General features: G+C 41.1%; 9 protein-coding genes across 9 annotated transcripts; 4 read left to right on the plus strand and 5 right to left on the minus strand.

Moving 5' to 3' along the window:
* Nucleotides 1-202: 202 nt before the first annotated feature.
* JH06_2868 (phosphatidylinositol) lies at nucleotides 203-632 on the minus strand (the record flags this gene model as incomplete). Its single annotated transcript, XM_014671606.1, has 2 exons — nucleotides 203-517; nucleotides 549-632. The coding sequence occupies 2 exons, from the start codon at nucleotides 630-632 to the stop codon at nucleotides 203-205; spliced, it is 399 nt and encodes a 132-aa protein (XP_014527092.1).
* A 65-nt stretch (nucleotides 633-697) lies between these two features.
* On the minus strand, nucleotides 698-1551 carry JH06_2869 (phosphatidylinositol; the record flags this gene model as incomplete). The annotated part of the gene is made up of 5 exons (XM_014671607.1): nucleotides 698-803; nucleotides 834-1017; nucleotides 1171-1240; nucleotides 1290-1320; nucleotides 1349-1551. The coding sequence occupies 5 exons, from the start codon at nucleotides 1549-1551 to the stop codon at nucleotides 698-700; spliced, it is 594 nt and encodes a 197-aa protein (XP_014527093.1).
* Nucleotides 1552-2044: 493 nt separating this feature from the next.
* Nucleotides 2045-2632, minus strand: JH06_2870 (beta subunit of the CAAX farnesyltransferase; the record flags this gene model as incomplete). The annotated part of the gene is made up of 3 exons (XM_014671608.1): nucleotides 2045-2269; nucleotides 2318-2425; nucleotides 2456-2632. The coding sequence occupies 3 exons, from the start codon at nucleotides 2630-2632 to the stop codon at nucleotides 2045-2047; spliced, it is 510 nt and encodes a 169-aa protein (XP_014527094.1).
* Nucleotides 2633-5446: 2814 nt separating this feature from the next.
* On the minus strand, nucleotides 5447-7248 carry JH06_2871 (hypothetical protein; the record flags this gene model as incomplete). Its single annotated transcript, XM_014671609.1, has 10 exons — nucleotides 5447-5542; nucleotides 5573-5695; nucleotides 5727-5801; nucleotides 5831-6010; nucleotides 6042-6230; nucleotides 6262-6509; nucleotides 6540-6930; nucleotides 6962-7056; nucleotides 7088-7157; nucleotides 7189-7248. The coding sequence occupies 10 exons, from the start codon at nucleotides 7246-7248 to the stop codon at nucleotides 5447-5449; spliced, it is 1527 nt and encodes a 508-aa protein (XP_014527095.1).
* A 152-nt stretch (nucleotides 7249-7400) lies between these two features.
* On the plus strand, nucleotides 7401-8526 carry JH06_2872 (DNA repair protein RAD51-like protein; the record flags this gene model as incomplete). The annotated part of the gene is made up of 5 exons (XM_014671610.1): nucleotides 7401-7439; nucleotides 7473-7571; nucleotides 7602-7712; nucleotides 7744-7822; nucleotides 7853-8526. 5 exons carry the CDS (start codon nucleotides 7401-7403, stop codon nucleotides 8524-8526), a joined length of 1002 nt encoding a protein of 333 aa, XP_014527096.1.
* Nucleotides 8527-8744: 218 nt separating this feature from the next.
* On the plus strand, nucleotides 8745-10118 carry JH06_2873 (hypothetical protein; the record flags this gene model as incomplete). The annotated part of the gene is made up of 2 exons (XM_014671611.1): nucleotides 8745-9017; nucleotides 9048-10118. The coding sequence occupies 2 exons, from the start codon at nucleotides 8745-8747 to the stop codon at nucleotides 10116-10118; spliced, it is 1344 nt and encodes a 447-aa protein (XP_014527097.1).
* A 181-nt stretch (nucleotides 10119-10299) lies between these two features.
* Nucleotides 10300-16522, plus strand: JH06_2874 (hypothetical protein; the record flags this gene model as incomplete). Its single annotated transcript, XM_014671612.1, is given in 7 exon segments — nucleotides 10300-10359; nucleotides 10374-10466; nucleotides 10513-10584; nucleotides 10618-10782; nucleotides 10829-10888; nucleotides 10919-11536; nucleotides 11549-16522. The coding sequence occupies 7 exon segments, from the start codon at nucleotides 10300-10302 to the stop codon at nucleotides 16520-16522; spliced, it is 6042 nt and encodes a 2013-aa protein (XP_014527098.1).
* Nucleotides 16523-17666: 1144 nt separating this feature from the next.
* JH06_2875 (hypothetical protein) lies at nucleotides 17667-23548 on the minus strand (the record flags this gene model as incomplete). Its single annotated transcript, XM_014671613.1, has 7 exons — nucleotides 17667-18463; nucleotides 18494-18944; nucleotides 18976-20007; nucleotides 20037-22344; nucleotides 22376-22604; nucleotides 22635-22811; nucleotides 22843-23548. 7 exons carry the CDS (start codon nucleotides 23546-23548, stop codon nucleotides 17667-17669), a joined length of 5700 nt encoding a protein of 1899 aa, XP_014527099.1.
* Nucleotides 23549-24948: 1400 nt separating this feature from the next.
* JH06_2876 (hypothetical protein) lies at nucleotides 24949-25641 on the plus strand (the record flags this gene model as incomplete). The annotated part of the gene is made up of 1 exon (XM_014671614.1): nucleotides 24949-25641. A coding segment is annotated over one exon (693 nt), but the record flags the coding sequence as incomplete, so codon positions are not given.

Genomic DNA, 25641 nt, shown 5'->3' on the forward strand with positions numbered 1-25641 from the left:
AGATGTAATAAAAAGAAAGAGATAAAGATGTGTTTGTGAAAGATAATATTGAAATAGTGATGAAAAGAAAAGATAATAGTTGCTTGCGTGGCGCAATTGGATAGCGCATTGGACTTCTAATCCAGAGGTTGTGGGTTCGAGTCCCACCGTTAGCTTGCATTTTTGTTTTCTTTTCATACAATTTGATGGCACAAACAATCAACTATTTCTTTATTTGATCTATTAGACATGCAGAGAGACATAGAATCATCATATATACAAAGAGAATGACAAGAGAAATCGTAGAGTCCACAAGCATTGTCTTGATACACATATTCACTGCCCCAGTCAGTACATTGGCCTTGGAATGACACTTCGATTTCATACCTACCAGAAGGAACATAGCCAATTGGTGATCATTGAAAGAGTGAAGAATCATTGGGACATGAGCCGATCCATAAAAGACATTCACAGCATAAGAGACACTGAGAATAATCAGTGTAATGAAGAATACAAGAAGAATAAAAGCAGCATTACACTGAGTATCATTCCATCCCTGAATAACTCACCATTCGACGACTTGCTGGCTGAACATAGGTATTCAACAAGTAGAATCCACAACCACTACCTGCAGTCAACAACAGCAACCTCATAAAGAGTCCCTTCACTTTTCTATCATTCAGTAATCGACCTAGGTAGGCAGATGCCAGATACAAACTTAGGAAACCTGGGATGAGTGAAAGTAAAAGAACGTACCAATTGATGAGAACATGCCAGCCACATTCAAGTCGAACCAGTCATTCCCTGGATTCTCGCGAATATACCTAGACGTGAAGGAACGATTTATCACTTACTCACTCAGACCCATACTCAACATTCCTTGATAATAGGTTGCAATACCAACGGCTGCTCCCAAGAGAATGAACCGAGAGGATGCAAAGAAGACAATCACATAACCTCCAGCAAGAACCAATGCCAGAGTGAAGAAGAAATTCCAGTGTGTACCATATTCCAACTGGTTGACAACATAACCACTCCCTAGAGATCACGAATGCATTGTTCATTCACATTTCACAAAATAGAACCGTCCAAACCCAAGAATAATCAGACTCAATTCACGCTGAAAGAAACTCTGAACACTTCTACAATAAGAATGAATGAATGGTACTACGAATGCTTCATTCCTCCTACTAATCCGCTTGTCACGATATATAGACCAACTCCAATGTCCATCTGCTTCATTATTCTCAGAGATCACATACTAGACTATAACCTGTCAAATAGGTCTTTGCATATTTGCGAGGGAATACTGTGAAATCAACTGCAAGAATTGCAAGACATCTAAATGAAACAAAGTGAATGCAAATACGTATAAAGGACTACAATACTTCTGAAAGCAGTTATGTAACCTTTGCGATCACTCTCAACAGTTCCCTCAGTCAGAAGGATCGAAGAGTCCTTTTTTGTCTCATCAGAGTATGAAACACTTATGATAACTACGCCAAAGAAGCGATACCATTTGTTGATAATATGAAGAATAACCCAAAATATACAAAGAATCAAATATAGCATCTTTCGCTCTTGATAGACAGTACATACTCCAATAACGGGAATTACAAAGATAACAATTTCTAAAATGAAATGTATAATGAAAAGAACGGTTCTGGAGACATTTCTATACCACTATTGGTGATGTTGACATATCCAATGAATACACTTCCTTTAAATAACAGATCACAGATTTCATGGTATATTCCAAATAAAAAAGGTACAATAAGGATAGTTAATAAGATGTCACTGAGTGAACATCCATACACGTTTATTGAAAACAGTTCTTTTCCTTGACGGTAGTTGTTCAAAGCAACTCCGACGAGTTCTTCGGTGTTGTCACTCATGTAGACAAAAGTGTGTCTCAAATGGAAATTTTGAAAATAACAAAATTGTAAGATATTTGCACAAACAACTCATTCAGGTTCCACTTCAACTCGAATACTATCAAGTCCTTCCAATAGTGACTTATGTTCATCTGAATATAAACTAAAATGGTTCATGCATTTTAGGCACTTCATTTTCGATAAGCAATGAATGCAATCAATATCATTCTACACTTAATCATAAGTAACGTAACTACACTCAATACTCCACCATAAGTGCTCAGTCCACATAAACAATACATAGTATGATACAAATCGCTTCGCATATCAGGTTTATCCCTAAGACCTCCATCCCCACACTGCTCCATCTTGAAACAATATTCAAGCAATCCATCACGATTCCACAGTGGTTCGATCTTTATATGAATTCAATTCAAATCCAATACACCACGATACTCACTTACCAAACGAATTGCGGCTCCAACATACCAAGAATAACAACCGTCAACCAATTTATTAGTTCGACCGTTAAATCCACCTTCTAGACTACATTGACGACTATATAGCCAATGCTAGCCATGAGCTTTGAATATTACTCCTACCTCAAGATTGACCAAATCACATTCGTTTAGAGCATTTAGAATACTCAAACATGCTACTGCACAGAAAGTATAACCACCATGGGCCTCAGTACAAGGACGGCCTCCGAATCCTCCTTCATACGTTTGACAACTTAATATGAACTCCTTAACTCCATAAATCAATTCAGGTGTCAACATGTGCAATAATCGACTTATGGACAAAACACAGTAACAGCTACGACAATCGCTTTCACTAAATCTCAGTTCTGATCCAAACAAGTACCCATTAACATGAACAGAGAAAGAACCATCTGGTTGCTTTTGAGATAGAAAGAATCTATACAATTCATTGCGATGAATATCTTCAAAGCGCTCTAGGCAAATCAGACTATTGACTGCTGCATAAGTCGTCATTGTATGAGGATACTACAAGTCAATCCAATCAAGAACCATAACTTCGCTTCCACTTCCCGCATATCCTCCGAACATCGTTCGATTGTTTTCAATAGAAGCACTAGCATTTCTTCCTTCAATTGATGAACAAGGGTCTAGTCCCAATAAATCTAATGAATTTAGAACGTGGTAATAGAGCCAAGGTTTGCTATATATAAGTGGAATATCCTTTTCTTACGAGCTTGCCTGACTCATACAGCGATATCCTAAATCCCCTAGATGGCGTTTCAAATAGGCTTCATGTTCTTTAATCAGCAAATCCACTTCTCCAGATTCCTTGAACAAACCAGAAGAGATACGAGTATTACGTTCAGTTTCGGATAATTCGGAGAATGGAATGAGATAATACGCACACGTTTCTTCACAGTCTTGCTGTGCCAAAGAAGAGGAGGTGAGTAGACTATCCCAATTCTTCTGTTCATGTTCTTTATGGGCTCGTGATACATTTGATCCTCTTCTAACAAATTCCGAATTCGTTTCCATTTTGTCTCAGTAAAGCTCCACTCAAGTATAACAAAGAAAGAAGAAATGAAAAGAAAACAAAAATGCAAGCTAACGGTGGGACTCGAACCCACAACCTCTGGATTAGAAGTCCAATGCGCTATCCAATTGCGCCACTTATCTTTTCTTTTCATCACTATTTCAATATTATCTTTCACAAACACATCTTTATCTCTTTCTTTTTATTACATCTTCTATTGATCCTTGCTTATAACATACTTTCTTCGAAGGGACTTCCTTCTTTTCTGATAATACTAGATCCTTCCATCGTTTATATGCTTCTGCCTTCTTGATCGCCTCTCTGACTCCTGGCTCATTAGCAGATCCAACTTCTTCTCCTAATTCAACCTTTAATCGTATCTCTTTTTCTCTTGCAACTACATCGTACACATGATCCATATATACTCTTTTCTTCCTTCTGTGATTTCTCTTCCTCAGTATCGCGATATCCTAAACGTTATTTTCCATAACATGGACTACGGTAATCAGGAAACATATCTTCAATTCGATGGACTGTATCATCAAAGAGTACTCGTTGGATAGAATAATCGTCACATAGCTTGTCTCGGTTTAAAGAATTTCCTTCTTTCCGAATAATGACATACATCATTGCCACAGCAAGGCAAGGAGCAAAGCGAATCGTCTGATTTAGCGAATTATCCATGGCTTCCATTTTTCTTTTCTTATAATCACCGCTATTTCAAGTTCTTACTTTGTATAGATGGAGCATCGCTTGGATTTTATCATTATACCGCTGGAAACCATATTTCTCTGTCAATAACTCCAATTTGGGAATGATAGAAATGCCCAAAGTGGCAGATATGATGCTAACTACATTCCGATATGCACTTGGATCTGCTAACATAGATCGTTTACAAATATCACCATAGTCAAATGGAATTCCGTTTTCACTACATATCGGACTCAATTACATTTGTTACCGTAAAGCCAATTCAAAGGATGCAGCAGGAATGGCAACTCTGAACTACCTTATTTTACTCACCAAACAATCCATTACAGGCCGCAAAGCGGAAATCCGTTCAGCCTTGTCAATGATATCTTTTGTTCGTTCGATGATTTTTCTTTCAGTGATATGATAAATCTCAAAGAGATAACTCATAGACAGAAACAAACATGCTATTTAGCTGATTACGTTATCTCAAGAGGAAAATGGCTATAAGTTCAAACTGGAATTATTCTTTCCTTTAATGGAAATGATGCGCGACGATTTGAGTTTGGGGTTCTTCCTTTCTTCAGCTGCTATATCTGGTTTCTTTACACATTGGATAGCTTTCTTCACAACCGTATTCTCGGTGGTAAGATTATCAAGAGCAATTTGGAGATATCGTTTCCGTACTATCTGACTCATATAACCAAGAGTCAGAATATAACGTAGAGGATCACTGCATGTTAATAATATCCTAATCCATACAATAGGTTTACTGCTACATAGGAAAGAATAAGATAACTAGCCTAAACTCATATCCAGATCTCAGTACTCACTTGTGGATAACGTAGGACTAAATCTGTATAACTACTTGTGAACGAATATTTGTTCATAAGGGTAATGAGAGAATCCATATCCAGTACGCCATATCTAATAAAACCATAACAGATACCCCAGAAGACTAGAAATCTAGTATCAATTCGAGAACTAAGACTTACGTCACTGAATGAAATACAATGACTCGTACTCCACCAAGTTTTATGACTTGATTCTTAATACCGCTAAGGCGTTTGAGAAGAGGTAATTTCCGGTTTTCGGGTTCATCTATCATATTGTAAATATCTTTCCATGTTATTTTCTGATTGGGTTTACTTCCCGACGAAGTGGAGACTACATATCATTTCTTACTTCGACTTTTACAATATCGGTTAACGTCCGGACGAAACGAAAGATCGTAAACATAATTATAACGAAGATTTACAGAAGTCGGAATCTGTGTACATAACGACTTTATTAACATGTGCGTCCTGATAACGCCTCTGTCCAACGAAAACATCATTTTGATCATAATTACTACTTATTCTAACACACAATCTGATAAATGAACAAAACTAATCGGTGACCATATCTTGAAGCTTCTTAAAGAATGCAGTTGACTTGAAATCATCACTTTTACTGCTCTCTTTTCCCTTTGTTACGTTCTTCGCCTACAACTCATTCCCTTTCTCTATTGTTACCTCTAACGATTCTTTTATCTTGCGATTCTCCAGAATACGACGTGCCTTCTCATCATAGGCGGCACGCTCATGCAACTCATTTTCAGCACGAATCTTCTTCGCATGACGTCTTGCCTTCTTCGCCTATTCCATTATTTCATTCTCTCGTATCTACTCTGCGTTCTCGTTCTCTTTCATCCTGAGACTTTTCACTCTCTCCCTTAAGTACCTTCCTATCACCTTTATAGATCTGTATCTCAGCACCATCCACTCTCCTACTTCTTCAGGAGTCTGCTGTGTCTCTGAAGATACACTAATAGGCAGAGCTTCTTCCATAGCCAGGGCAGGTGCCGTTGAAACGACAGAAAGAGTCTTCACAGCTGCAGAAGGAGTGAAATTAGCATTCGAAAGACGATCCAAAGCCACACACAATCGTGTGAACATAACTTGAAGTTCTTTCTTCCCATTAGTACTCTCCTTCCTATCTTACCTTCTTAGTATCCAGTTCTTGTTTCTGTTTATCATAATTATGAACTTGAAGCATGTATTCATCCTCATAAATCTCTCCCAGACCTTTTGTGCTCTTCTCTGTAGAAACTTCTTCCAGTGGTTTCTTCTCCTTCTCACGAGGAGCAGCCTTACGAACAGGATCATCAAATGCTTGATCCAGAATTCGCTTCTAAACATGATAAAAAAGGGAGAAGGAAAACTTTAATCAGATCCTCAAGAGAGAGAGTACTTTCCACTGTACTAACCGGTGCTGTTGCTCCGATTCGGTCAACATCAAGATCGACCTCCAACAATTCATTCTCTCCTCGTTTGGAAGCTGTAGCTTCGCCCATCAACTCCCAACTTCGAGGCTTTAGAAGAGTGTCTTCCAGTTCTGAGATCTGTCGTTTCAGTTTTTTCTTCTCTTCATCTTCCTCTTCCTCACTCTCTTCTTCATCCTCATCTGTTTCTATGGATAAATCATGTTATGTGCAGTCACCAATGGGTTGCATGAGATCAACCTCTTCGCTGCTCTCTTCACCCGCTTCTTCTTTAGCTAACTGTTCTTCTTCATAATCTCCAAACTTTTGCATTTCGGCCCACAGTTGTTTATCATCGAGTGGCTTCTCTTCTCCTTCCTCACTCTCCATTTCGCTGTTATCCTTTTCACTCTCTACAATACTATTGTCTTCTTCACTTTCTCCGTTATCTTCCAACAACTCTTTGGCATCACTTAAATCCTCATCGCTTTCCACTATTTCGCTCTCTTCACTATCAATGTTAGCATTTTCACTCTCTGCTTCCTCCTCCATCTCACTACCACTCTCAACAACTTCTGTTTTGCCAAGATCAGTAAGAACACGTTTGTAGTGTTCTAAAAGCGGTTCCACCTACAAAACAAACAAACCTAGTTCCAATTACACGAAGACGAATTTGTTCCCAGATTCCTTCAGCATCAAAACCATCAGTATACAATTCAGGAAGATCACCAAACGGCTCAAGTTCTAGCGACTTTGCTATTGATTACATATCACCGCCAAAAAGCACCAATTCCAAAGAGCATCTTCAAAACATCCTTTAGAGCATTCTTAAACTCCTCATTGCCATTTATAAATCCCTTGAACTCATGATCACAAAGAAATAAATACTTCTGGATGATTCACAACCTTCTCTTCGAATTCGGTAATGATGTGTTGATCGATATCCATGATAAATGGTCTACTATCAACTGTTCCTAAAATACAACCGGAAGAGTGGCAGAAGAGGGTTATTGAGATAGTCAACTATAATAGGATCTTTTTATGGAGTTACGGAAATTCAACCCTTTTCTGAATTGTTTTTCAAACGACATTCGTTAATTATGGCTCTTCGAGCTAGGGAAGATGTGGAAATGGAAGAGGTAATCTGTTTTCTATTGTCTGAACTCGTCTAGGAGGGAGGGCCTCTTCCAATTGCCAAACTAGAGTCTGTTGGAATCAATGCAGCAACTATCAAGAAGCTACAGGAAGCGGGTTATTACACTGTCGAGTCTGTAATGATTGCGATTTTGAGTAACGTGAAGGTAGCCTTTTCCACAATGAAGAAATTGGTCGACGTAAAAGGAATAAGTGAAGTGAATGCTCAAAAGATTCAACAAGCCGCCTCGAAACTAATCCCTATGGGTTTCACAACAGTACAGCCTATCTGTAGACCTCATAGCTCAGGCAACAGAATATAACAAGCAACGACAAGACATTGTACACATCTCAACAGGCTGTAAGGAGTTGGATTCTATTCTTGGAGGTAAGAGTATTCTGTTTATTTAACTAAAAGGAGGAATGGAAACAGGATCGATCACTGAACTGTATGGAGAGTTCAGAACAGGAAAGACACAGTTGTGCCACACTCTGTGTGTAATTTGTCAACTTCCTATTGAGCAAGGTGGAGCAGAAGGAAAAGCGATGTATATTGACACAGAGGGTACTTTTCGACCAGAGCGTCTGGTGCAGATTAGTCGCCGCTTTAATCTAGACCCAGATGCGGTGCTGGACAACGTCACCTGTGCTCGTGCCTACAATAGTGAACATCAACAGCAACTTCTCATTGAAGCAAGCGCCCTAATGTCAGAATCACGATATGCAATTATGATTGTGGATTCTGCAACAGCTCTCTTTCGTACAGACTATACAGGTCGAGGTGAATTGGCAACTCGTCAACAGAATCTCGCCCAATTCCTACGTGGATTACAGAAGCTGGCTGATGAATATGGAATTGCTGTAGTGGTAACCAACCAGGTCGTTGCAAATCCAGATAGCGGTGTGTTTGCAAAGGATCCTCTCAAACCTATTGGAGGCAACATTATGGCTCATGCAAGTCAAACCAGACTCCGGTTGAAAAAAGGACGAGGAACAACTCGAATATGCAAGGTTGTGGATTCTCCATGTCTTGGAGAAGCCGAGGCATCTTTTGGTATTTCAGAGGAGGGGGTGGTAGAAGCAACAGAGTAATGTAACCATTTGTTTTTTGACAATTGATAATAATCAAATTAATGGGTCCCTATTATGGGGGTATTTGGTCCAAGTATACCCTATTTTTGTTCATGTGCATGACGAGTTCTCACAATTTGTAAGCTTTAATCCTAATTTCCTTACCGTATGTTGTGGAACAGTGAGAAGTTTTGATTCTGAAATTGTGGAACGGTTTTACTCACAGTCTGGAATAGACAATGTCTGAAGAGGTAACTGCTGTCGCCACCGAAACCAAGACTACTACTGATGCTCCCCGCGAACGTGCCCCTCGAATTGACTTCGAATCAATGAGTATTGAAGAGCTCAAGGCATTTGTTGAAAAGCCCATCGAGAAGGTTCCTATGCCAAGCAAGAAGGCTATGGAGGAGGCTGTTGCTAAAATTGAAAGCGAAATCGCTACCATGAGAGCTCGTTTTGATGAGATCAAGGCCGAGCGTGAGATGATCTTCGCTGGCTTCCGTCTTCAGAAGGTGGGTATTAGAGGGATTAGTTAGTCGTAGCAAGCTAGAGAAGAGAGCTTTTCTGCCCGTAAGGCTCTTTTCGATTCTCGTAACGAGTTGACGGCTAAGAGAGAAGCTGCGTTCACGGAGTTTAATTCCTTGAAGACACAGTTGGAATCTATCCGTGCTTCTCTGAAGCAGGCAAGCCGTGTGAAGCCTGCTGAGCTTGAGGAGAAAATCCGTAATGCTGAGATGAAGATCGAGACTGAGTCGCTGTCTATGAAGGAGGAGAAAGAACTTCGTCGTCAGATTATGCAGTGGGAGGCTGATCTGCGTACCGCAAAGGTCAGTGATGGTCTCTATGAGAAGCGTGAGTCTCTGGAGGAGTCTATGAAGAAGGTGCGTGCAACATTGGATACCATCAAGAAGCAACTGGATGAAGTGTACACGAAGCTTGGCGCTGAACGAAAGGAGAAGAAGGAAGAGGGTGAAGAGAAGAAGGAGGAGAAGGAAGATCCCGTGAAGAAGCTGAATGAGGAGTGGGAGGCAAACAAGGCTGCTATTGACGCCAAGTATGCTGAGAAGAAGGCTTTGATGAACGAGTACTACCAGAAGGAGCGTGCTTTCAGGCAATATACCTTTGAGAACAAGCGTATGAATGCTGCTCGTTATGTACTGGAGAGAAAGAACGAGGAATTAGAAGAGGCCGAACGCCAAAAAAAGGAAGCAGAAGAGGCTCTGAAGCGACATCCTTTTGAAAAGGAAATGGCTCTATGTGACTCCGTGATTAGCTATCTGAAAGGTTTGTTGCCTGCTGAGAAGAAGGCTGCAAAGCTGGGAAGTGAAATCAAAGTTCCTGAGGGTATGACACTGATGAAGAAGGAGGAACAGGACTATTTCTCCGTACCTGGAGGTAGGAAGAATAAGAAGGAAAGAAAAGCTTCGAAGAAGAACAACTTCTTGGTGCACAACCTGTCTTCTCTGGAATCTTTCTCCACTATTCGTATTGTTGCTCCTAATACGGTTGAAGAAGTTGAGCCTTGTATTGAGAAGGTTGTTGCAAGAAAGGCTTTCTTTGATAAGCTTCCTCGCGGGTCTGATATTGATGCTGAACTTGCTAAGGAGAACTAAATCATCGGGTTAAGATATGATGGTAGTTACATTATTGGATTGTTTCTTTCAAATCTATGAATCACGGTTTTTTCCCACTTTTGACGATTCAGATCCGAGCTCTTTTGGTACTAGAAATAAGTGAAGGAGGATGGACAATAACATGTCTTTGGCGCAGGAAATCCGCCTTACAATCCACAGAATGGGTAGTCAAGGGCAGGAGTCGATTCGAAAGCTCAAAGCCGTATCTGTTGATTCCTTGGTATTACTCTGTAGTACCTTTCTGCGTACAACACAGATGCATTTATCATCGAAATCAAGTATCTGGTTGAGGATTTGATGGGTCATCCTGATGATCAAACCATGGTTGTAGATATGAAGGTTTTTCGTTGCCATTTGGAGTTGTAATGCATAGAAACAGTATATAGAAATGATTTTCCAGCATCTTCTGACTCAACATCCCTCAGGAGCTGTCATCGTCAAGACAGTATTTATTTTTAGTTTATTCGTTATTGTCTAGGCTTTTGATATGATTGATTTGCCTCCAGGTGCTACAAATTACCTTCAGTTCTTCTTCGATAAATGTGCCGTTAGCAACGAAACTATGATATGGATATGCATCTGCACATCGACTTGTGCAAAGCAGGCCATTCGTCAAGTTCGTAGCGGTTTATATACTTCATCTGTAGGAAGCCATTCAACTGATCCGTATGTTCATTCCATTGATTCAGAAGGGTGATGTTTCCATTTCCCCATCCCTGCTTCGTGAGCTTCAGGAATGGACTGTCATGGTTTGATTCCTTCCCTTGCATCATCTCTAGAACTCACGATCGCAAACTCCATCCCAGCAGAACCCTCCCAAAGATGCGGATTTTGCACTTCCAAATCGTATCGGTCGATTACTCTCAGAGCTTGGTTGTGCTGCCTCTTCCATTGATACCTTACGCAGTATCTTCATGATTGGAGGTGATGCTGTGAAATCTCTAGATCTGACAGGCTTGATGTATATACTGGTCCTGGTAGCCAATCAAGAAGATGCATCTCCTACCACTCCAAATGTCCTTTCGACTGAAACCAAGGAAGATATTCAATCGATTCTCAAACAGTATCCGGATCTTCGATCATTGTCTCCTACCAATCTCCGTTGGGAGTATGGGAAGTTGGCAACTGTAATTAAGGAGTTGTTACCTCTGGATTATGACCGATTCCTCTTTGCTCTCGATAATTCCATCTTCTTCCTGAAGGGAACGAAAGGATTGCATTTTCTTGTTGCTATCGCTAAGGAACTCTCAGGCAAATCGATACCTGACGATCTGTTGTATAGGATGTGGAAGAATCCAGACAGACAAGTCACATTCCTTCAGTGGTTGCTGGATTCACCAGATGATCTGGTTGATTTCTCTGCCTCGCCTAATCAAATCGTGGTGGTTGAGAAAAGGGTTGATCTTTAGATGGCTCCTGCTTTTTTCACTGGTGAGGTGAAGTCCTGCTGGACGTCACTGGATCTGTTGCAAATCATTCTTCAACTCCAAGTGCAGAGTGAGGCAGCTCTGAGTCTTCATAGATTGCGTATCAAAACAGCGATGGATGTGACGGTGCTAATGGTTGCTCTGGTACAATTGAAGTCTGTGTGGACAGAGCCTCGTTTCAAGATGATGGCTTGGGTCCTCCTTCAGAAGACAATGACCTTGATGAAGCGTCGAGACCAACAGCTCTCACTCACCTCCTGCATGCAATTGTTCTTTGTGACTTCTCCCAAGGAGACTTTGGAATGTGTGCTGCGTGCCTATTGCTTCAGTATTGAGAGTCCTAATACCTATTCCTTCTTCTCTATCCTTTACGATGCTTGCTACACCATTCCTTCTTTCATTGTCTCCCTCCTCAAGATCCCTCCGACTCGAACATCGTTACGTCTACTGGTTCACATTCTTTTCCTTGAAGCTTTTCCTCGGAATATGGATTCATTGAAGGCACATCTTGATGATTTGTATGAGATCTCGGGAAACGATCTAATTCTTCTCTTGCTTACTCTGGTGGAGGAGTATGTCAATAATCGATTGATTGTGATTGATCAACCTCTACTGGCTGCTTGGACGATGCGTTATCTTCAACTTTTCGTTCCTACGATGAACAGTGTGTTCAGACAGCAATATATGGAACTATCACAACGATTACAAATGCCTACCTCTGCTCGTGTTCCATTAGCAACCCTATTCCAGAGTTGGTTTAATCTAAAGACTGTACCTGAACGTCAATCCTTTATTGGAGAACTGTCAGATATGAAATCGACTTCAGATGGTATTCTCTACATTCAATCAGTCATTGAAGAAGCATTGAAATATCTACAGTCTGTTAATCTCTCACGATCTGAGACAACTAGTCTGGTTGAATTATTAGTCTTGCTCACAAAGAATAAGCTTGTTAATCAAGGCAATCTGAATGATATGATCATGTTCATTTGTACTGCATATTCGATGCCTTCGGCTCAAACCAATTATGCTGCTTCTTTGTTACTCAAAGGATTAGGTCCAATTCTCCAGACAATTCCACGATATCTGCAAGCTGTTCTGTCTGATCCCACAGTCCAGAAGGTTCCTGCTGTCTACCAAGAGTTCAAGTTGCTTCTCTCCCAGACTGTGGGAGTTACAGACACCGCTGATGCCTCTATCTCTCCAAACTTCACGCCTGCTGAAGCCACCGTACAGTCTCCCGTATCAAAAGAGCGTTTATCCCAATCCCGCAGTCATCTCCGCGAGTTGATTACACAGCCTATTCAACCTATTCATGCAGATCCAATTGAGAATATTCCTGAAGATCGAGTGAAGAATCGTATATCTGTTCTTATCAACAATGTAACTGTTTCAAATATTGACTCCAAAATTGAGGACTTCCTCTCACTTGTAACACCTGAGTTTGAATCCTGGTTTGCTGATTATCTTGTTCGGTCTCGCTGTGAACGTCAGACCAATTATCATGCACTGTATTTGGATCTGGTTGATCGTATTGTGAAGATGCGTGGATCACATTTGATGGATGAAGTGTTACGTCTCTCTATCCAGGTTACACGGGAATTGTTGACCTGTGAGCAGCAACTCTTTCTTGAGCAACATGCTTTCTTAAAGAATCTCGGTGAATGGTTAGGAGCTCTTACAATAGGTCGAGATGTCTGTTTGAGTCAACTCCATCTTAATCTTACGAATGAACTGTTCATTGCCTTCTATCACAAACGATTGCTCTATGTGTATGAGTTCGTCTGCTTCTTATTGCGTTCGGCTAAAACCAGCAAGGTTATTCGTCCTCCTCAGCCTTGGCTCATGGCTCTTCTCTCCTTATTACGAGAGTTAAACGAAGTTCCTGGCATCCAGAACAAAATCGGTTATATTTATGCCAACTATCTCAGTTACATGGGATTCTCTCCAGACGATATAGTTCTGATGGATAGTGACGTTTATTTGGCTATTCCAGAAGTCAAAAATAACCCCGATTTCTCAGAGCGTGCTTCTCAGGAAGAAGTGAACGCTTACTTCGTTCGTCGATATCCCGCTCTAATGGAGTCATCGGAAGAATCCTCCTTGCGTACTGTGGTTGATCAGAAAAAGCAGATTCGAGACTTTGTACCGAAGGCTTTACAAGGAGCATCTCCTTCCTATTCTCCTGCAGCCATCCCATCAACCATGCCTTCAACAGCGTCTGCACCAACTTCTGCAGTACGTGATGACACTCACCTCACGGTAGCTCTGACAGAGGAGCTTCGTGATACCTTGAAACCAGAACTCCAAGCAGAGCTGCATGGCATGCTTGAGGCCGATATTCGCCATCTCATCTCAATCTACCAGAAGGGTCTGGGAAAGGTCCATTGTGCTGCTGTGATTGCCTCGGTTCGTGCGATGTATACACGAGATCTCCTTCAAGTGAAAGATACGCGTGAGGTGATGGACTATTTGGAGAAGGCTACACATTCGCTAGTAGGTGATCTACTCTTTACGGTGGCTCCGGTTATGGAGCGGGAATTTTTAATTCTTCTGCACAAGCACGAGATGGTTCTTCATGTGATGACGGATGCTCGACTCCAGGCTTTAGTGAAGCGCAATACGGCTCCAATGCTGGATCTCTTACGGAACTGGATGATGGGTATGATTCTCAACAAGGTCGAAACTATGCTGAAGGAGGATCGTACTCGAGGAACCTCAGCATTAGCAGAACAGACCAATTTCCAGGTATTGCCCGAGATGACTGCAAACGAGAAGGTATCTGATGGGGTACTGAATCCACTGCAACGAGGTGTCTATACGAAGATGGTGGATCCTCCATCGATCAATGAGGCTCTTCTATCGGAGGAGGATCTCTGTGATATCAGTGTGATGTTCCATTATCAACAGATTGCAAATGTGGTCCAGACTCTTCGTGAGAATGAGATGGCTCTCTCTATGTTGGAATCTCGTCAACCAGAAGAGGAAGCCATGGTACGTGAACTCCTTCAGAAGCTCTCAATGTATTTCTCTGTAATTGAGGGTAATCACCTTCTAACAGAAGATGTTGCGTTAGTGGATTACTTAGTTCTTGTTCTGAGTTCTCCTGACAGTATGAGTCACTTCAATGTCTCTGGGATTATCATTCGTATTGCTGTGATATATCAGAAGTTTAGCCTCCCTCAAGTGCGAGAGAGAATCACAGCAGTCACTCTGGAAGGTCTCGAACATCATTATCAACTGTATCTGCCGATTCTCACTCTGCTCGCTTGTAATGATTTATTGGACACATTGATCGTTGATAAGAAGCTTCAAATGATGGTTCAGAGCTTTGTTGCTGCTCCTACTGATGTTAACCGAGCTGTCTTCAACTGTCTGATTGATCTGGTACTGGTCCGTGAGCTTGTGAGTGTTGATGAACTTCCTACCACACTGAAGGCTCTGGAAGAGAAGGCACTGACAGAGGCTGGGAAGAGAGGTGTTCGGATTGAAGGAACGATGTACAACTGTGTGGTGATGGTAGAGAAACTGCGTACGAAGCGAACTGTATTGACTCACCGGGCTTCGTTGAAGGCTGCATGCTCCACTGACACGTATAAGGAACTATGTGGCGTGATTGAAGCGGCAGTTCGAGCTTACAACACTCCAGATGATGTGTTGACGAAAGAGGGTCAGTTTGTGGAAATTGTGAGCAAGTTGGATTCAGCTGTTCAGGCCTTTGGAGAGAATGGTGTGTTTGTGATGCTCTATTGTGTGTTGGTGACTTGTTATCAGTTGTATTTGCCTGTTACAGATCCCAAAGAGACGACTGTTCGTCGTGATTACACCTGTACCCTTCTCTGTGCGTTGTTTGGAGAGTTGGTTAATCGAGAGGAACCAGGTGATGATCGAGTGCTAGTGTTCACAGCTGAAATGGAGGCTCTGGAAGCATTACTCTTCCAGTCGCATGATTTGAACTCTCCTCCTTTCTCAGCCTCCTTCTATCTGCGTACTATCTTGGGCCTTGTAAAGGAAGTGATTATGGCTCAAGACGTTGCTGAAACACGTCATCGTATGGTACTCCAGTTGGCTATATTGCTTCGAGCAATCGCTCCTCCTTCAGTCCCTGGATTCCTCTTATGTTGGGTAGAGTTGATCTCGGTTCCTCAAATCCTCCGATTGATGCTAGTGGATAATAATCCTGAGCTTGTGGCTATCATGGGAGATATGGTGATTCAACTGTTATCCTTCATGCGTTATCTGAACAGTTGTAAGGATCTGATCACCAGTTCTCAACATCTTGTGGAACGTGTCAATCTATTGTTACGCATCTTGTTAATCTCATTCCCTGGCTTCTTGGCCCAGCGTATTAGTGAGTTAATCCCTCTAGTGAAGGAGGACGTTAGACTGTACCTGTTAAATGACTGTCCTCCTCAATGCAATCCTGCCACAGTCCCTCCAGAGGAGATGGATTCATTTATCAAGAGAGCGTGGGAGATTCAGGTGGAGAAGAATCCCATTTATAAGCAGGAGTTACAGAGGGGAGCAATTCTGGAAGCAGCAGAGAATGTGATGCTAAGGAAGAATCTGGAGAATTCGTTAATAGCGATTCGTCAGCTATTGGAGAATGTACCAATCCTGTTACGATCCTTACTCCAGTATTGGATTCTGGAAGAGGAGACACTTCATAACAAGCCTGCAGAAGGTCATATGTTGCCAGAAGAAGCAATTCGAGAACTACTGAAAGCTCTGAATTTCAACCGTGATTACAAACTTGCAGTTTTCAGAATTCTGGCTGAATTCATCCGATTCCCATGTAAGGAGACAAAGCTGTTTATGAAGACGTATTGTGGTTTATATCGCTTTATGGATCCCGAATCAAAGAAGTATATGCAAGAAGAGATGATTCGCAAGTTGGATGAACCGAACGGTCAGTATGGACCTCATTTAACATTACAGAACTTACAGAGAATGTAAGGTTATAGTAGATTCGTGATTTGTTAACAAACACACACTCAAAAGAATCAAAAGGATTGAAAAAGACGAAAGTACTATATGAAAACAAAACTAGGAATGAGTGTATCGATTTTCTTCAAATCATTTGAACATTGGACAAAAGACACACGACCAATCGAGGATACACGAACATATCCAGCACCAAGGGGGAGCTGTGTTGCACATCGAATTGCTAGAGCTATATAATCCTTTCGAATAAATAAGGAAGCCTTTGGAATTGAGTACATCATATTGATGGCATATATAGCTCCTGTTGATGCATCTGAGATTGTGAAACTTCCAACAACAACACTGTTAATCATACACTCAAAAGTGGCTGTATAACCTTTTCGTAGATGGTTGTCAACTTCAAATTGCCAAATACTTCGACGAAAAGCAGAAAAGTCTTGACCATGCGTATCCATATATTGGACAATAATATCATTTTTGCTGTACATTAAATATCGTTCGTAATGATCCCTAACAGTTAGATAGTTGCTCGCACAAGACGGAAAAGTAATGGAAAAGGCAGTCGTCTTAAGTGAGAGTGGCAAAAGATAGGGAGAACCATACGAGTCGATAAACTCCAAATTGGTACAATACATATTAATAACAGTTAATAGTCGTTCCTTCAAACATAGGGAAAAGAACCCACGAATCCTGATAGATTTTATCAAGTGTCCATATCTACGGATTGTGGTGAAAACGTGTTGTGCAGACATTAACCGAAAATCAAAAGTACAAGAACTCCAGTTACTAGGGTGCGAAACAACGACCTCAAAGCTAGGATATCAGTTCCATTTTATTAGTATACTCTTTGTTAGCACAACCAAGTTCGTACATGGACTCTCCATCAACAAATGACAAAACACGCAACATACTATCCATTCCAAGCATTGTAAGCTCTGAAGGGGGAATCATCTCCTTCTGCTTTCTCCTCTTCGGAGAGTTGAATGGTAGCGTAATGAAACGTTTTGCAAGTGAGATGGCATAGTCCATAGTAGCTTTATTCCAAAGAGTTATCAACTGAACAAATATGCTAGCTTCACTCTGATTGGCTCTTATATACGTGATTTCTAGTTCACAAACAAGTATCTAACAACAGTTCTATTATGACAGATCATCACTAAAGTTCCATATCTCCATCCTCCATCGATTCAATCCCTGAATCTGTTATCTGAAGATGATCCTCCACTTTGGCTCGTTTGCTCGATTTCTCCGACATATCACTTTCTCGCTTCACTGAAATAGGAGCATCGGGTAGATGTGGATGTTCATCAGGATGATCTCCACACAGAACGTATTTCTTGTTGAGAACTTGATGAGACACTTGCTTTAAGCAACTCGTATGATAGGCATGCGGACAACGTGCACAAACTGCCAGGAACTGAGAATTCTGGTTATTTCCACACAGACAACAGTAATGACGAGGACAGCGGAATAAGCAGGGATGCTGGTCATAAAACACAAAATTCGGACTTTTCTTGGCGCATGATATATGATAGAAACATCCACAATGATGTTGAGTACACTTGATCACAGGTTCAGGAATCATATAACGATTTCGATCTGGGTCTAACATCCCTCCACTACCAAATGTATTGATATACGATTCAATGTCATTATAACGTAACCATTGCTCATAGAAAGTAAAGGTTCGTTTCCTTCCTTTACCTAAAGCGTCTCCTTCTTTTCCTATCTGATGACAGATCATACACTCGTAGGCATGAGTAGAACACTGCTTACATTTCCATTTGGATGGAACTTGACGTAACTTGATACACCGTAGATGGAATTGGCGACAACACCGTCCGCTACACGAAATGAGAGTGAGTCCGTTCTCTTTGTCTTCACCAGTTAGACACACACAACAAATGCCTGAGATAGGTTCAGCAGGCTTTGATGCCACCACCATCGGTTCCTCTACAAATCATTTCTCATGTTCATATCTACCTTGCTTTCGCTGTGTTCGTTTCCTGAATCGACCTTGCTCCAATTCCTCCAGCCAATTCAACATCATACTGCAGGCCTTCTTACCAAACACAGTAGTCATGGGAGATGCTGTCATTAGAATATGTGCTGTTGTATCCACCTCATGCTGATTGAAACCACTCTCTCCATCTGCTTCGATTGTCTCACACAACTCTCGAACTAATCCTTCCAGATCCTTAAGCCACTGTGTGACAGATGCCGCATCCTGCATCACTACTGGATCCTGTAAACGCTGTAACAACATATCTGCATTGGCGTGTTGAAGCATCTTCTCCCAGAAATCTGGATCATTCAAATCAATCTGGGCTGAGGCTGTTTCTGGAGTAAACGAACGTTTGCTGTAAATGGTGCCACCTCGTTCCACACCAACAACAGATTGAGATCCCTCTTGCTTGGAACCAATTGAACCTTCCTATGAATGAGTAATGATAGAATGATGATACAGGGCGTGTATTCTTCTGTAGAATCGAATCGATATCAGCATCAAAGAATTCTAAGGACGTAGCTACACTGCTATCCATGATACAGTCAAACAATCCTCTTCGAAGCATTTCTTCCACTTCATTCTTACTTCGACGATATGGGTTCAATTCATCTTCCAGTGTACGAGGTTTAGTTGGTTTTCGTCCTCGTTTCTTCTTAACAGGAATAACAGGAACAGCAGGAACTCCGTATTCATCATCGACCATTTTATCAGCCACAGATGCATCTTCCTGTGTTGTTTTGGTGATCACAGACTCTTCATCAGCTTCCTCTTCTGATATCACAAAATCTTCATCTGAACTCCAGACTGACTTCTTCATTTCACTATCACTCTCCGGGAGATCTGCTAACTGACCATTTGCTTCCTCTACTTCCATCTCATTCGTGTTCGTTTCTTGATTTGCTATCTCAGCAGATTCAATAGGCGTTTCAACAGGAATAGCAGGAGTTTCATCAGTAATAGGAGAAGTTTCACTTGGTACACCAGGAGTATCAACATCTTTGGTTGTTTCCATGGAGTCAAGCACTACAAGAGGTATCTCATTCGGATTCGAAGGAAGTTCAGACGTAACACCATTAGCATTAGCAGACGAACGTGTGGAGATAGCATCACGATCCAATACAACTGTTTCAATTGCCAATTTTCTGGATGCTCTTTCAAACATTTCATATTCATATGTGTGTCGCGTGAGCAGTCGGTATACACTCACTTCCTGCTTCTGACCAATTCGATGACAACGAGCAGTAGCTTGAGAATCATTCTGAGGATTCCAGTCAGAGTCATAAATAATCACGGTATCAGCTGCTGTCAGATTGATACCCAAACCTCCAGCACGTGTACTCAATAAGAAGATGAAGTAATCACTATCAGGTCGAGAGAATGCATCAATCGCTTCCTGTCGATCACTTCCTCGAGTCTGTCCATCAATACGAGCCACCTTATACTGTCGAAGCTGACAATACTCTTCTAGAATGTCCAACATTTTAACAAACTACGATGAATGAAAGAATGAATCATTACCTGACTGAAGATTAGAACACGATGACCTTCGGATTGCAGTTTTGGCAACAATTTATCAAGAAGAACCATTTTTCCGGAACATGAAATAATCGGAGGAATTTGACTCACACGCTGTTGCTGGGCTAATGACTCAAGACTGCCATCTTGATATATTTCCATCTTTCCAGCTGCTGCTTCACGAACAAGAGCTTCCTCTTTCTCTCTGACTCCTTTGATAAGGAATGGATGATTACAAACCTTCCGAAGTTGTGTCTCCACATGCATGAGAGAAGGAATGTCTGCTCTTTTACATCCCTTGTATAAAAAGCTCCGATTTCTGTCATACATAGCTTTATAATACTGTTTCTGAGTAATAGTCAATTCGACTTCAACAATAGTCTCCTGTTTCCTAGGAATACTCTTCTCTACCTCTTCCTTCACACGACGTAGCATACATTTGCTCAAAAGGGTTCGTAATCGTTCCACTTGTTCACTACTACGAAGATCTCCAAATTCTTCCTTAAAGCGTTCTAATGATCCGGCCTCAGATACATCAATGAAGTTCAATAGAGGCCATAATTCTCCAGTATTGTTCTGAAGAGGAGTACCAGTAAGCAACAGCTTATGCTTAGTGTGAATATTATTGATGAATTGAATGAACTTACAGTTAATATTCCTCATACGATGAGCTTCATCCATCACAACACCTGTCCAAGCAATTTCACCTAACGAACTCCAGTCTTTCATTATAACTTCATAGGTTGTTAGCAGAACGTTGAATTTGAATAGATTCTTAACAGGTAAACCTTTGAAGAACCAATTATAACGTCGAATAAGCTGCCGTTCATCCTTTCCCTTCCCCTCACTGTGATACAAACATACTCGGAGCTTTGTCCACGTATGGAATTCTCGTGCCCAGTTCTTAAGAGTAGAAAGAGGTGCGATCACCAAATATGGACCTTCTTGAAGTTCTTTTGTGATGAAGTGATGTAAGAGAGAGATTACTTGAATGGTCTTTCCAAGACCCATTTCATCACCCAGAATCATTCCTTCTCCATTTCTCCATTTCTGAATCATCCAATTTAGACTCACAACCTGATATTCACGAAGTTGAAGACCATGATGGTATGTAGGCGAATCTGTGTAGGGTTCAAATGTATCTTGCATAGGATTTGGTGGTAATGGAGGCAGCAAAGCAATAGGAGGATTCAGACGACTTGGTTTGAAGAGAATTTGAAGCAAGTCATCCACAGTGATTGATTTCCGTTTTGTACTCTCTTGATATGCCTTGTATCGACTTCGATTGTAAGTAATCATCTTTGATGACAGCATCATTCCCGAACCTGTAGTTGAAGTAGAGCCTGGAGCAGAACTGGGAGCAGAACTTGATTCAGGAATAGGAGCAGGCTCGATAGTAGGGACTTCTTTCAATTCTTCTTCCATTTCTTTCGTCTTTTCTTCACGAATCCTTACAGATTCACCAATCACATCTCCTATCTGAGCAGCTCCAGGAGAGAACGAGAATGATAGCTTTGAATTCAGAGAAGTGAGATTGACAGGGAACAGAGTAAGAATGTTTGAAGCCAATAGTTCAGATCGATTATTCCCCCTTAAACTAGCAGAATGAGTTCTTACAGCATTGTAAGTCTCCAAAGTATTTTCCATGATACCTACCACACGATTACGAAGTTGATAACCTTCAGGATCAATCTCATGATCTTCGTATATCACAGTTTTCATCACATCATTCAGAAGTACACTTACATCTGCACCACTCTCTCGTATCTTCTCCACATCGCTCATAGACACAGGTTGAATATAGACCATATCTGCACTTCCTTCTAATGGAGCCGCAATCACAGGAGGCAACGACTGATACTTCTTCGCTTTCTCTCTTGGTTGTTCTAACTCTGGAATCAACTGTAACGAACCAAGTGAAGGTTTATCAAGAGACTGAAACACCACCGTCCGATCTTGTTCAAGTGATTGTGCTGGTTCCTCTGTGAGCAGACAGCATGTTCCAACTGGTTTGAAGTTATTCACATAATCAATCTCTGACTCCCAATCATATTCAGTCTCATAGACCTTATTACTACGTACTAGTGGATCAGCGTTATAGATCCCCAAATCAGCCTCTGTATTTGTAGTCGCTACAGGTTTGCTCTCTGTTTCGGTTGCTGAGGTTACTGTTCCATCTTCATTAAACCCAAGGAGATTCCGAACATCAGCTTCAGTAAGTAATGTCTCTGGATGTGTTTGAACATAGCGAGAGAGGAAAGGATAACATGCCTTCTGGAAATCAGCCATATGAGGATGCTTCTTTGCAATTCTATCAATCATTCCTAACACGTCTCTCCTACGCCCCTAACTCTGGATACGTTGCTTCAACCCAGTCACGAAGCTTTCCTAACAACATTCGTGTATCACCAGCATATTTGCCATTCACCCACAAACTGAGACTACTTTGAGCAAATCCACAAAAAGCGGCTATTTCGGTTTGAGTGCAATTTGTCAATACCATCACAATATTCAGAATTCGACGCCATATTCCCGATAATGGTGGCTTATAACCATTATCCTTCGCATCTGCTATACATCAAATCCGTCAATCATATCTACCTCGACTAATTTGAGGAGGATTTGGATCTACACAGAATCGTAAAGTACGGTTTCTTCGTCTGGGCTGAGTCTCACTCTTTCGTGGTCTTCCTCGTCGTTTCTTTCCTTCCGGAGGAGTGGCCTGAAGAGAAGATACCTCAAGGGTTACATCAGCTGTGGATTCAACATCGTTGAGAGCTAGAAATGAAGAGAGTAGAGAAATACAGACAGAGATAGTTCTCAGGGAGATAATCACCATAAATGGAGAGAATTGAATCTGGAATTGTGTTATAATCAATATACTGCTGAATCTTCACGTCGTTTTGAATATCACACGATCGCTCCCATGTGGCTTCCGAGATACTCATATCAACCCATTTCACAAGATAGATCCTCTCATAGTAGTAAACACTTCCTTCCTTTGTTGGAATAATAACAGACTCGTCTTCAGGATAGAAAGAGGAAATGTTCTTCTTGAGATGAATATATGGATTCTCACCAGCCAACTCACTCATCATGTCCGTATCGTCTGATTTCTTTTTTTCATCTGATCCGAGTCGTTTGCGCCAACTTTCTGGGAGATGATAGATCTTCAGTTTCTTATCTAGCTCCTCTGTTGGATTTAGCAACCTCCAGCCAGTTAAATAGAGGTTGGGATTCACCTCAATGATTGCATCAACACAATCAATGATTGAGTCGACATTCATATATTCAGGGTTAAAAAGCAATGTTTCTGTTTGAGAATCATCTGGCAACTCACTCAATTTCTTCAAAAAGCGATTAATTACCACATTCTTCTTTAACTCCATTTCATCAAGTTGTTGCGATGTGATCCATTCCAGATGAAGGTATGAAACACCCTTGTGCTTGAGAGCATATTCCCACCCGTTACTTGACTCCACAGATCGTCGTCTCCCACACACTCGGTCAATCATATCAAGACGTCTATCTATCAACCCAATTACAACTGTTCCAACTGTAATCGAATCAGTTCTGTAGGAGATAAATTGGATTCGGCTTCCTGTAATGCCAAAGCTTCCAATTCCTTCTTCGATTTCCTCCCTCTCTTCTTTGGGATCTTAACAGTTTCAGTATCATTCTTTTCCTTATCTTTTGGTTTGGGTCGTCTTCCTCTCTTACGTGGTAATGATATCTATGTGATAAGAATCTAAAAACACGAATTAGATACATCGGAATCAGAATTCAGATCAGAGAATGACGACTTCCTTCTCATTCTTGGAAAATAGACTTCTTTTCAAAAGGCTGTGGATGAGACTGCAAAATAGAATCAAGATAAGAAGGAATCCGCCTTTTTTGAGTGGGCTTGGAATGACTGTCGTTGCACTTGAAATAGGTATTTCGTGGTCATTCAATCATCAATCGTATTGTTCTTTACGTTTGATATACTTCCTTTATTTACTATTTTCATCCGTGAGTAGCACACTATGAACACATTCTTCTTAATCTTGCTATCCATCCAAGTCACTTTAGTAAAAGGTTGAATAATTACATTCCATCCACAAGGATCATTACAATCATTCCAATGATCAAGTTCGTTTCAAAAGAAGGTAAAAGAGAAAACACCCAGTCCTTCTCTTCCTCTGTTTTGTCTCAGAGTACTTGTTGTACCACTTTTAGGAATTCAAAACTGTGTATTGGTAATGTATACACCAGTAAGATCATTTTCCTTGTTTTCACGTTCAGACTGATGCCTACTCTTTTGAATCATCATCTAATGAGAGTTTGGGTTCGTTGAGTGGATAATTCGTTAGGAGTACCTATACAAAACCGTTATGTAGGGGACAATTTGTACAGTAGTTCGCATCCATCTTCAAACTATTATTATTATGTAAATATGCTTGGTTGTGGTAATCGCTAGGATCACTATGGTTCTTCTAATTATGGATACAACGGGTATAAGAATGGCTATAGATTCACACGTAGTGTTGACTATCATCAACCAGCGTACGTAAACAATAGGTCTCGGTATGATGCCCCAATGAATTATTCCTATGTGCCTTCTACATGTCAATCTTATTATTCTGGATTGAATTCTGTGGACAACCCGTACTTCTTCCAAGGTGATCCGGATTCTTCGTATTCTCTGTCAAGAGATCGCCAAGCAATTGGATATCAAAGGCAAAACACTCATCAAGCAAGCAGTAGTTACTCCAATTTGCTGGATTCGGATCCTTATCTTGGAAGGCAGTCGTATGATCCTCTCTATCAATCAGGCTATTTACCTTCCGATAGGTCCATGCAAGTGCTCCCGATCCAGCGTTCACCTCATTGTCAATTCTATTATCTTCCCTTATCTCTAGATTCTTCCTTACAAATGAATGTTACTCCGTGTGATGAAACAGGGAGATCACCTTCCTTTTCACCTTCTTTGTCTACGGGGTACTTGGGTGATGATCTTACTCCTCTTGGCGGCTATCAAGACAACTCCTATTATGCTCCAGATTTGAAGTCTGGACCAGTACGAATGAATCCATATCGTCAGGGGAAAGAGAAGCGAAAGAAGGATGTGGACTCGGATATATGGGACCATTCTGGATTTGATCAGCTGACAGACGAGAATCGATCAAATCGATGGCAAGGACTTCAGCGTTCTGTGCCAACATTTCAGCAGAATCGGAGTTATCGGTATGTTCCATGGGAACACCAATCTGGAAAACCTACAGTTCGGACTATGGCGACAACTGGTGACGTTTCGAATCATGATCCTCTCTTGAAACGTTCATTGTATGCAATGATTCGACAGCATGTAAGTGAAGCTGTTGAGAGACGGAAGAATGGAGATATTGAAGGAGCTCGTACTGCTTTAGAGTACTTGTGTTGTGAGTATCCTACGTGTCACATTATCTGGATTGAATTGAGTCGATTGGAACTGGATTTAGGCAATGTTCAGAATTCGCGAACTGTGGTATTGCAAGGCTTACACTATATTCCAGGGAATGAAACTCTGTTAGAGAAGCGTGTTAAGATTGAAGAACGATTGAGGAATTGTGATGGAGTATTGGAGTGT

Source organism: Blastocystis sp. subtype 4 (assembly GCF_000743755.1).
Source record: "Blastocystis sp. subtype 4 strain WR1 chromosome Unknown seqid_0149, whole genome shotgun sequence".
In the NCBI taxonomy this organism is placed as follows: Eukaryota; class Bigyra; order Opalinata; family Blastocystidae; genus Blastocystis; species Blastocystis sp. subtype 4.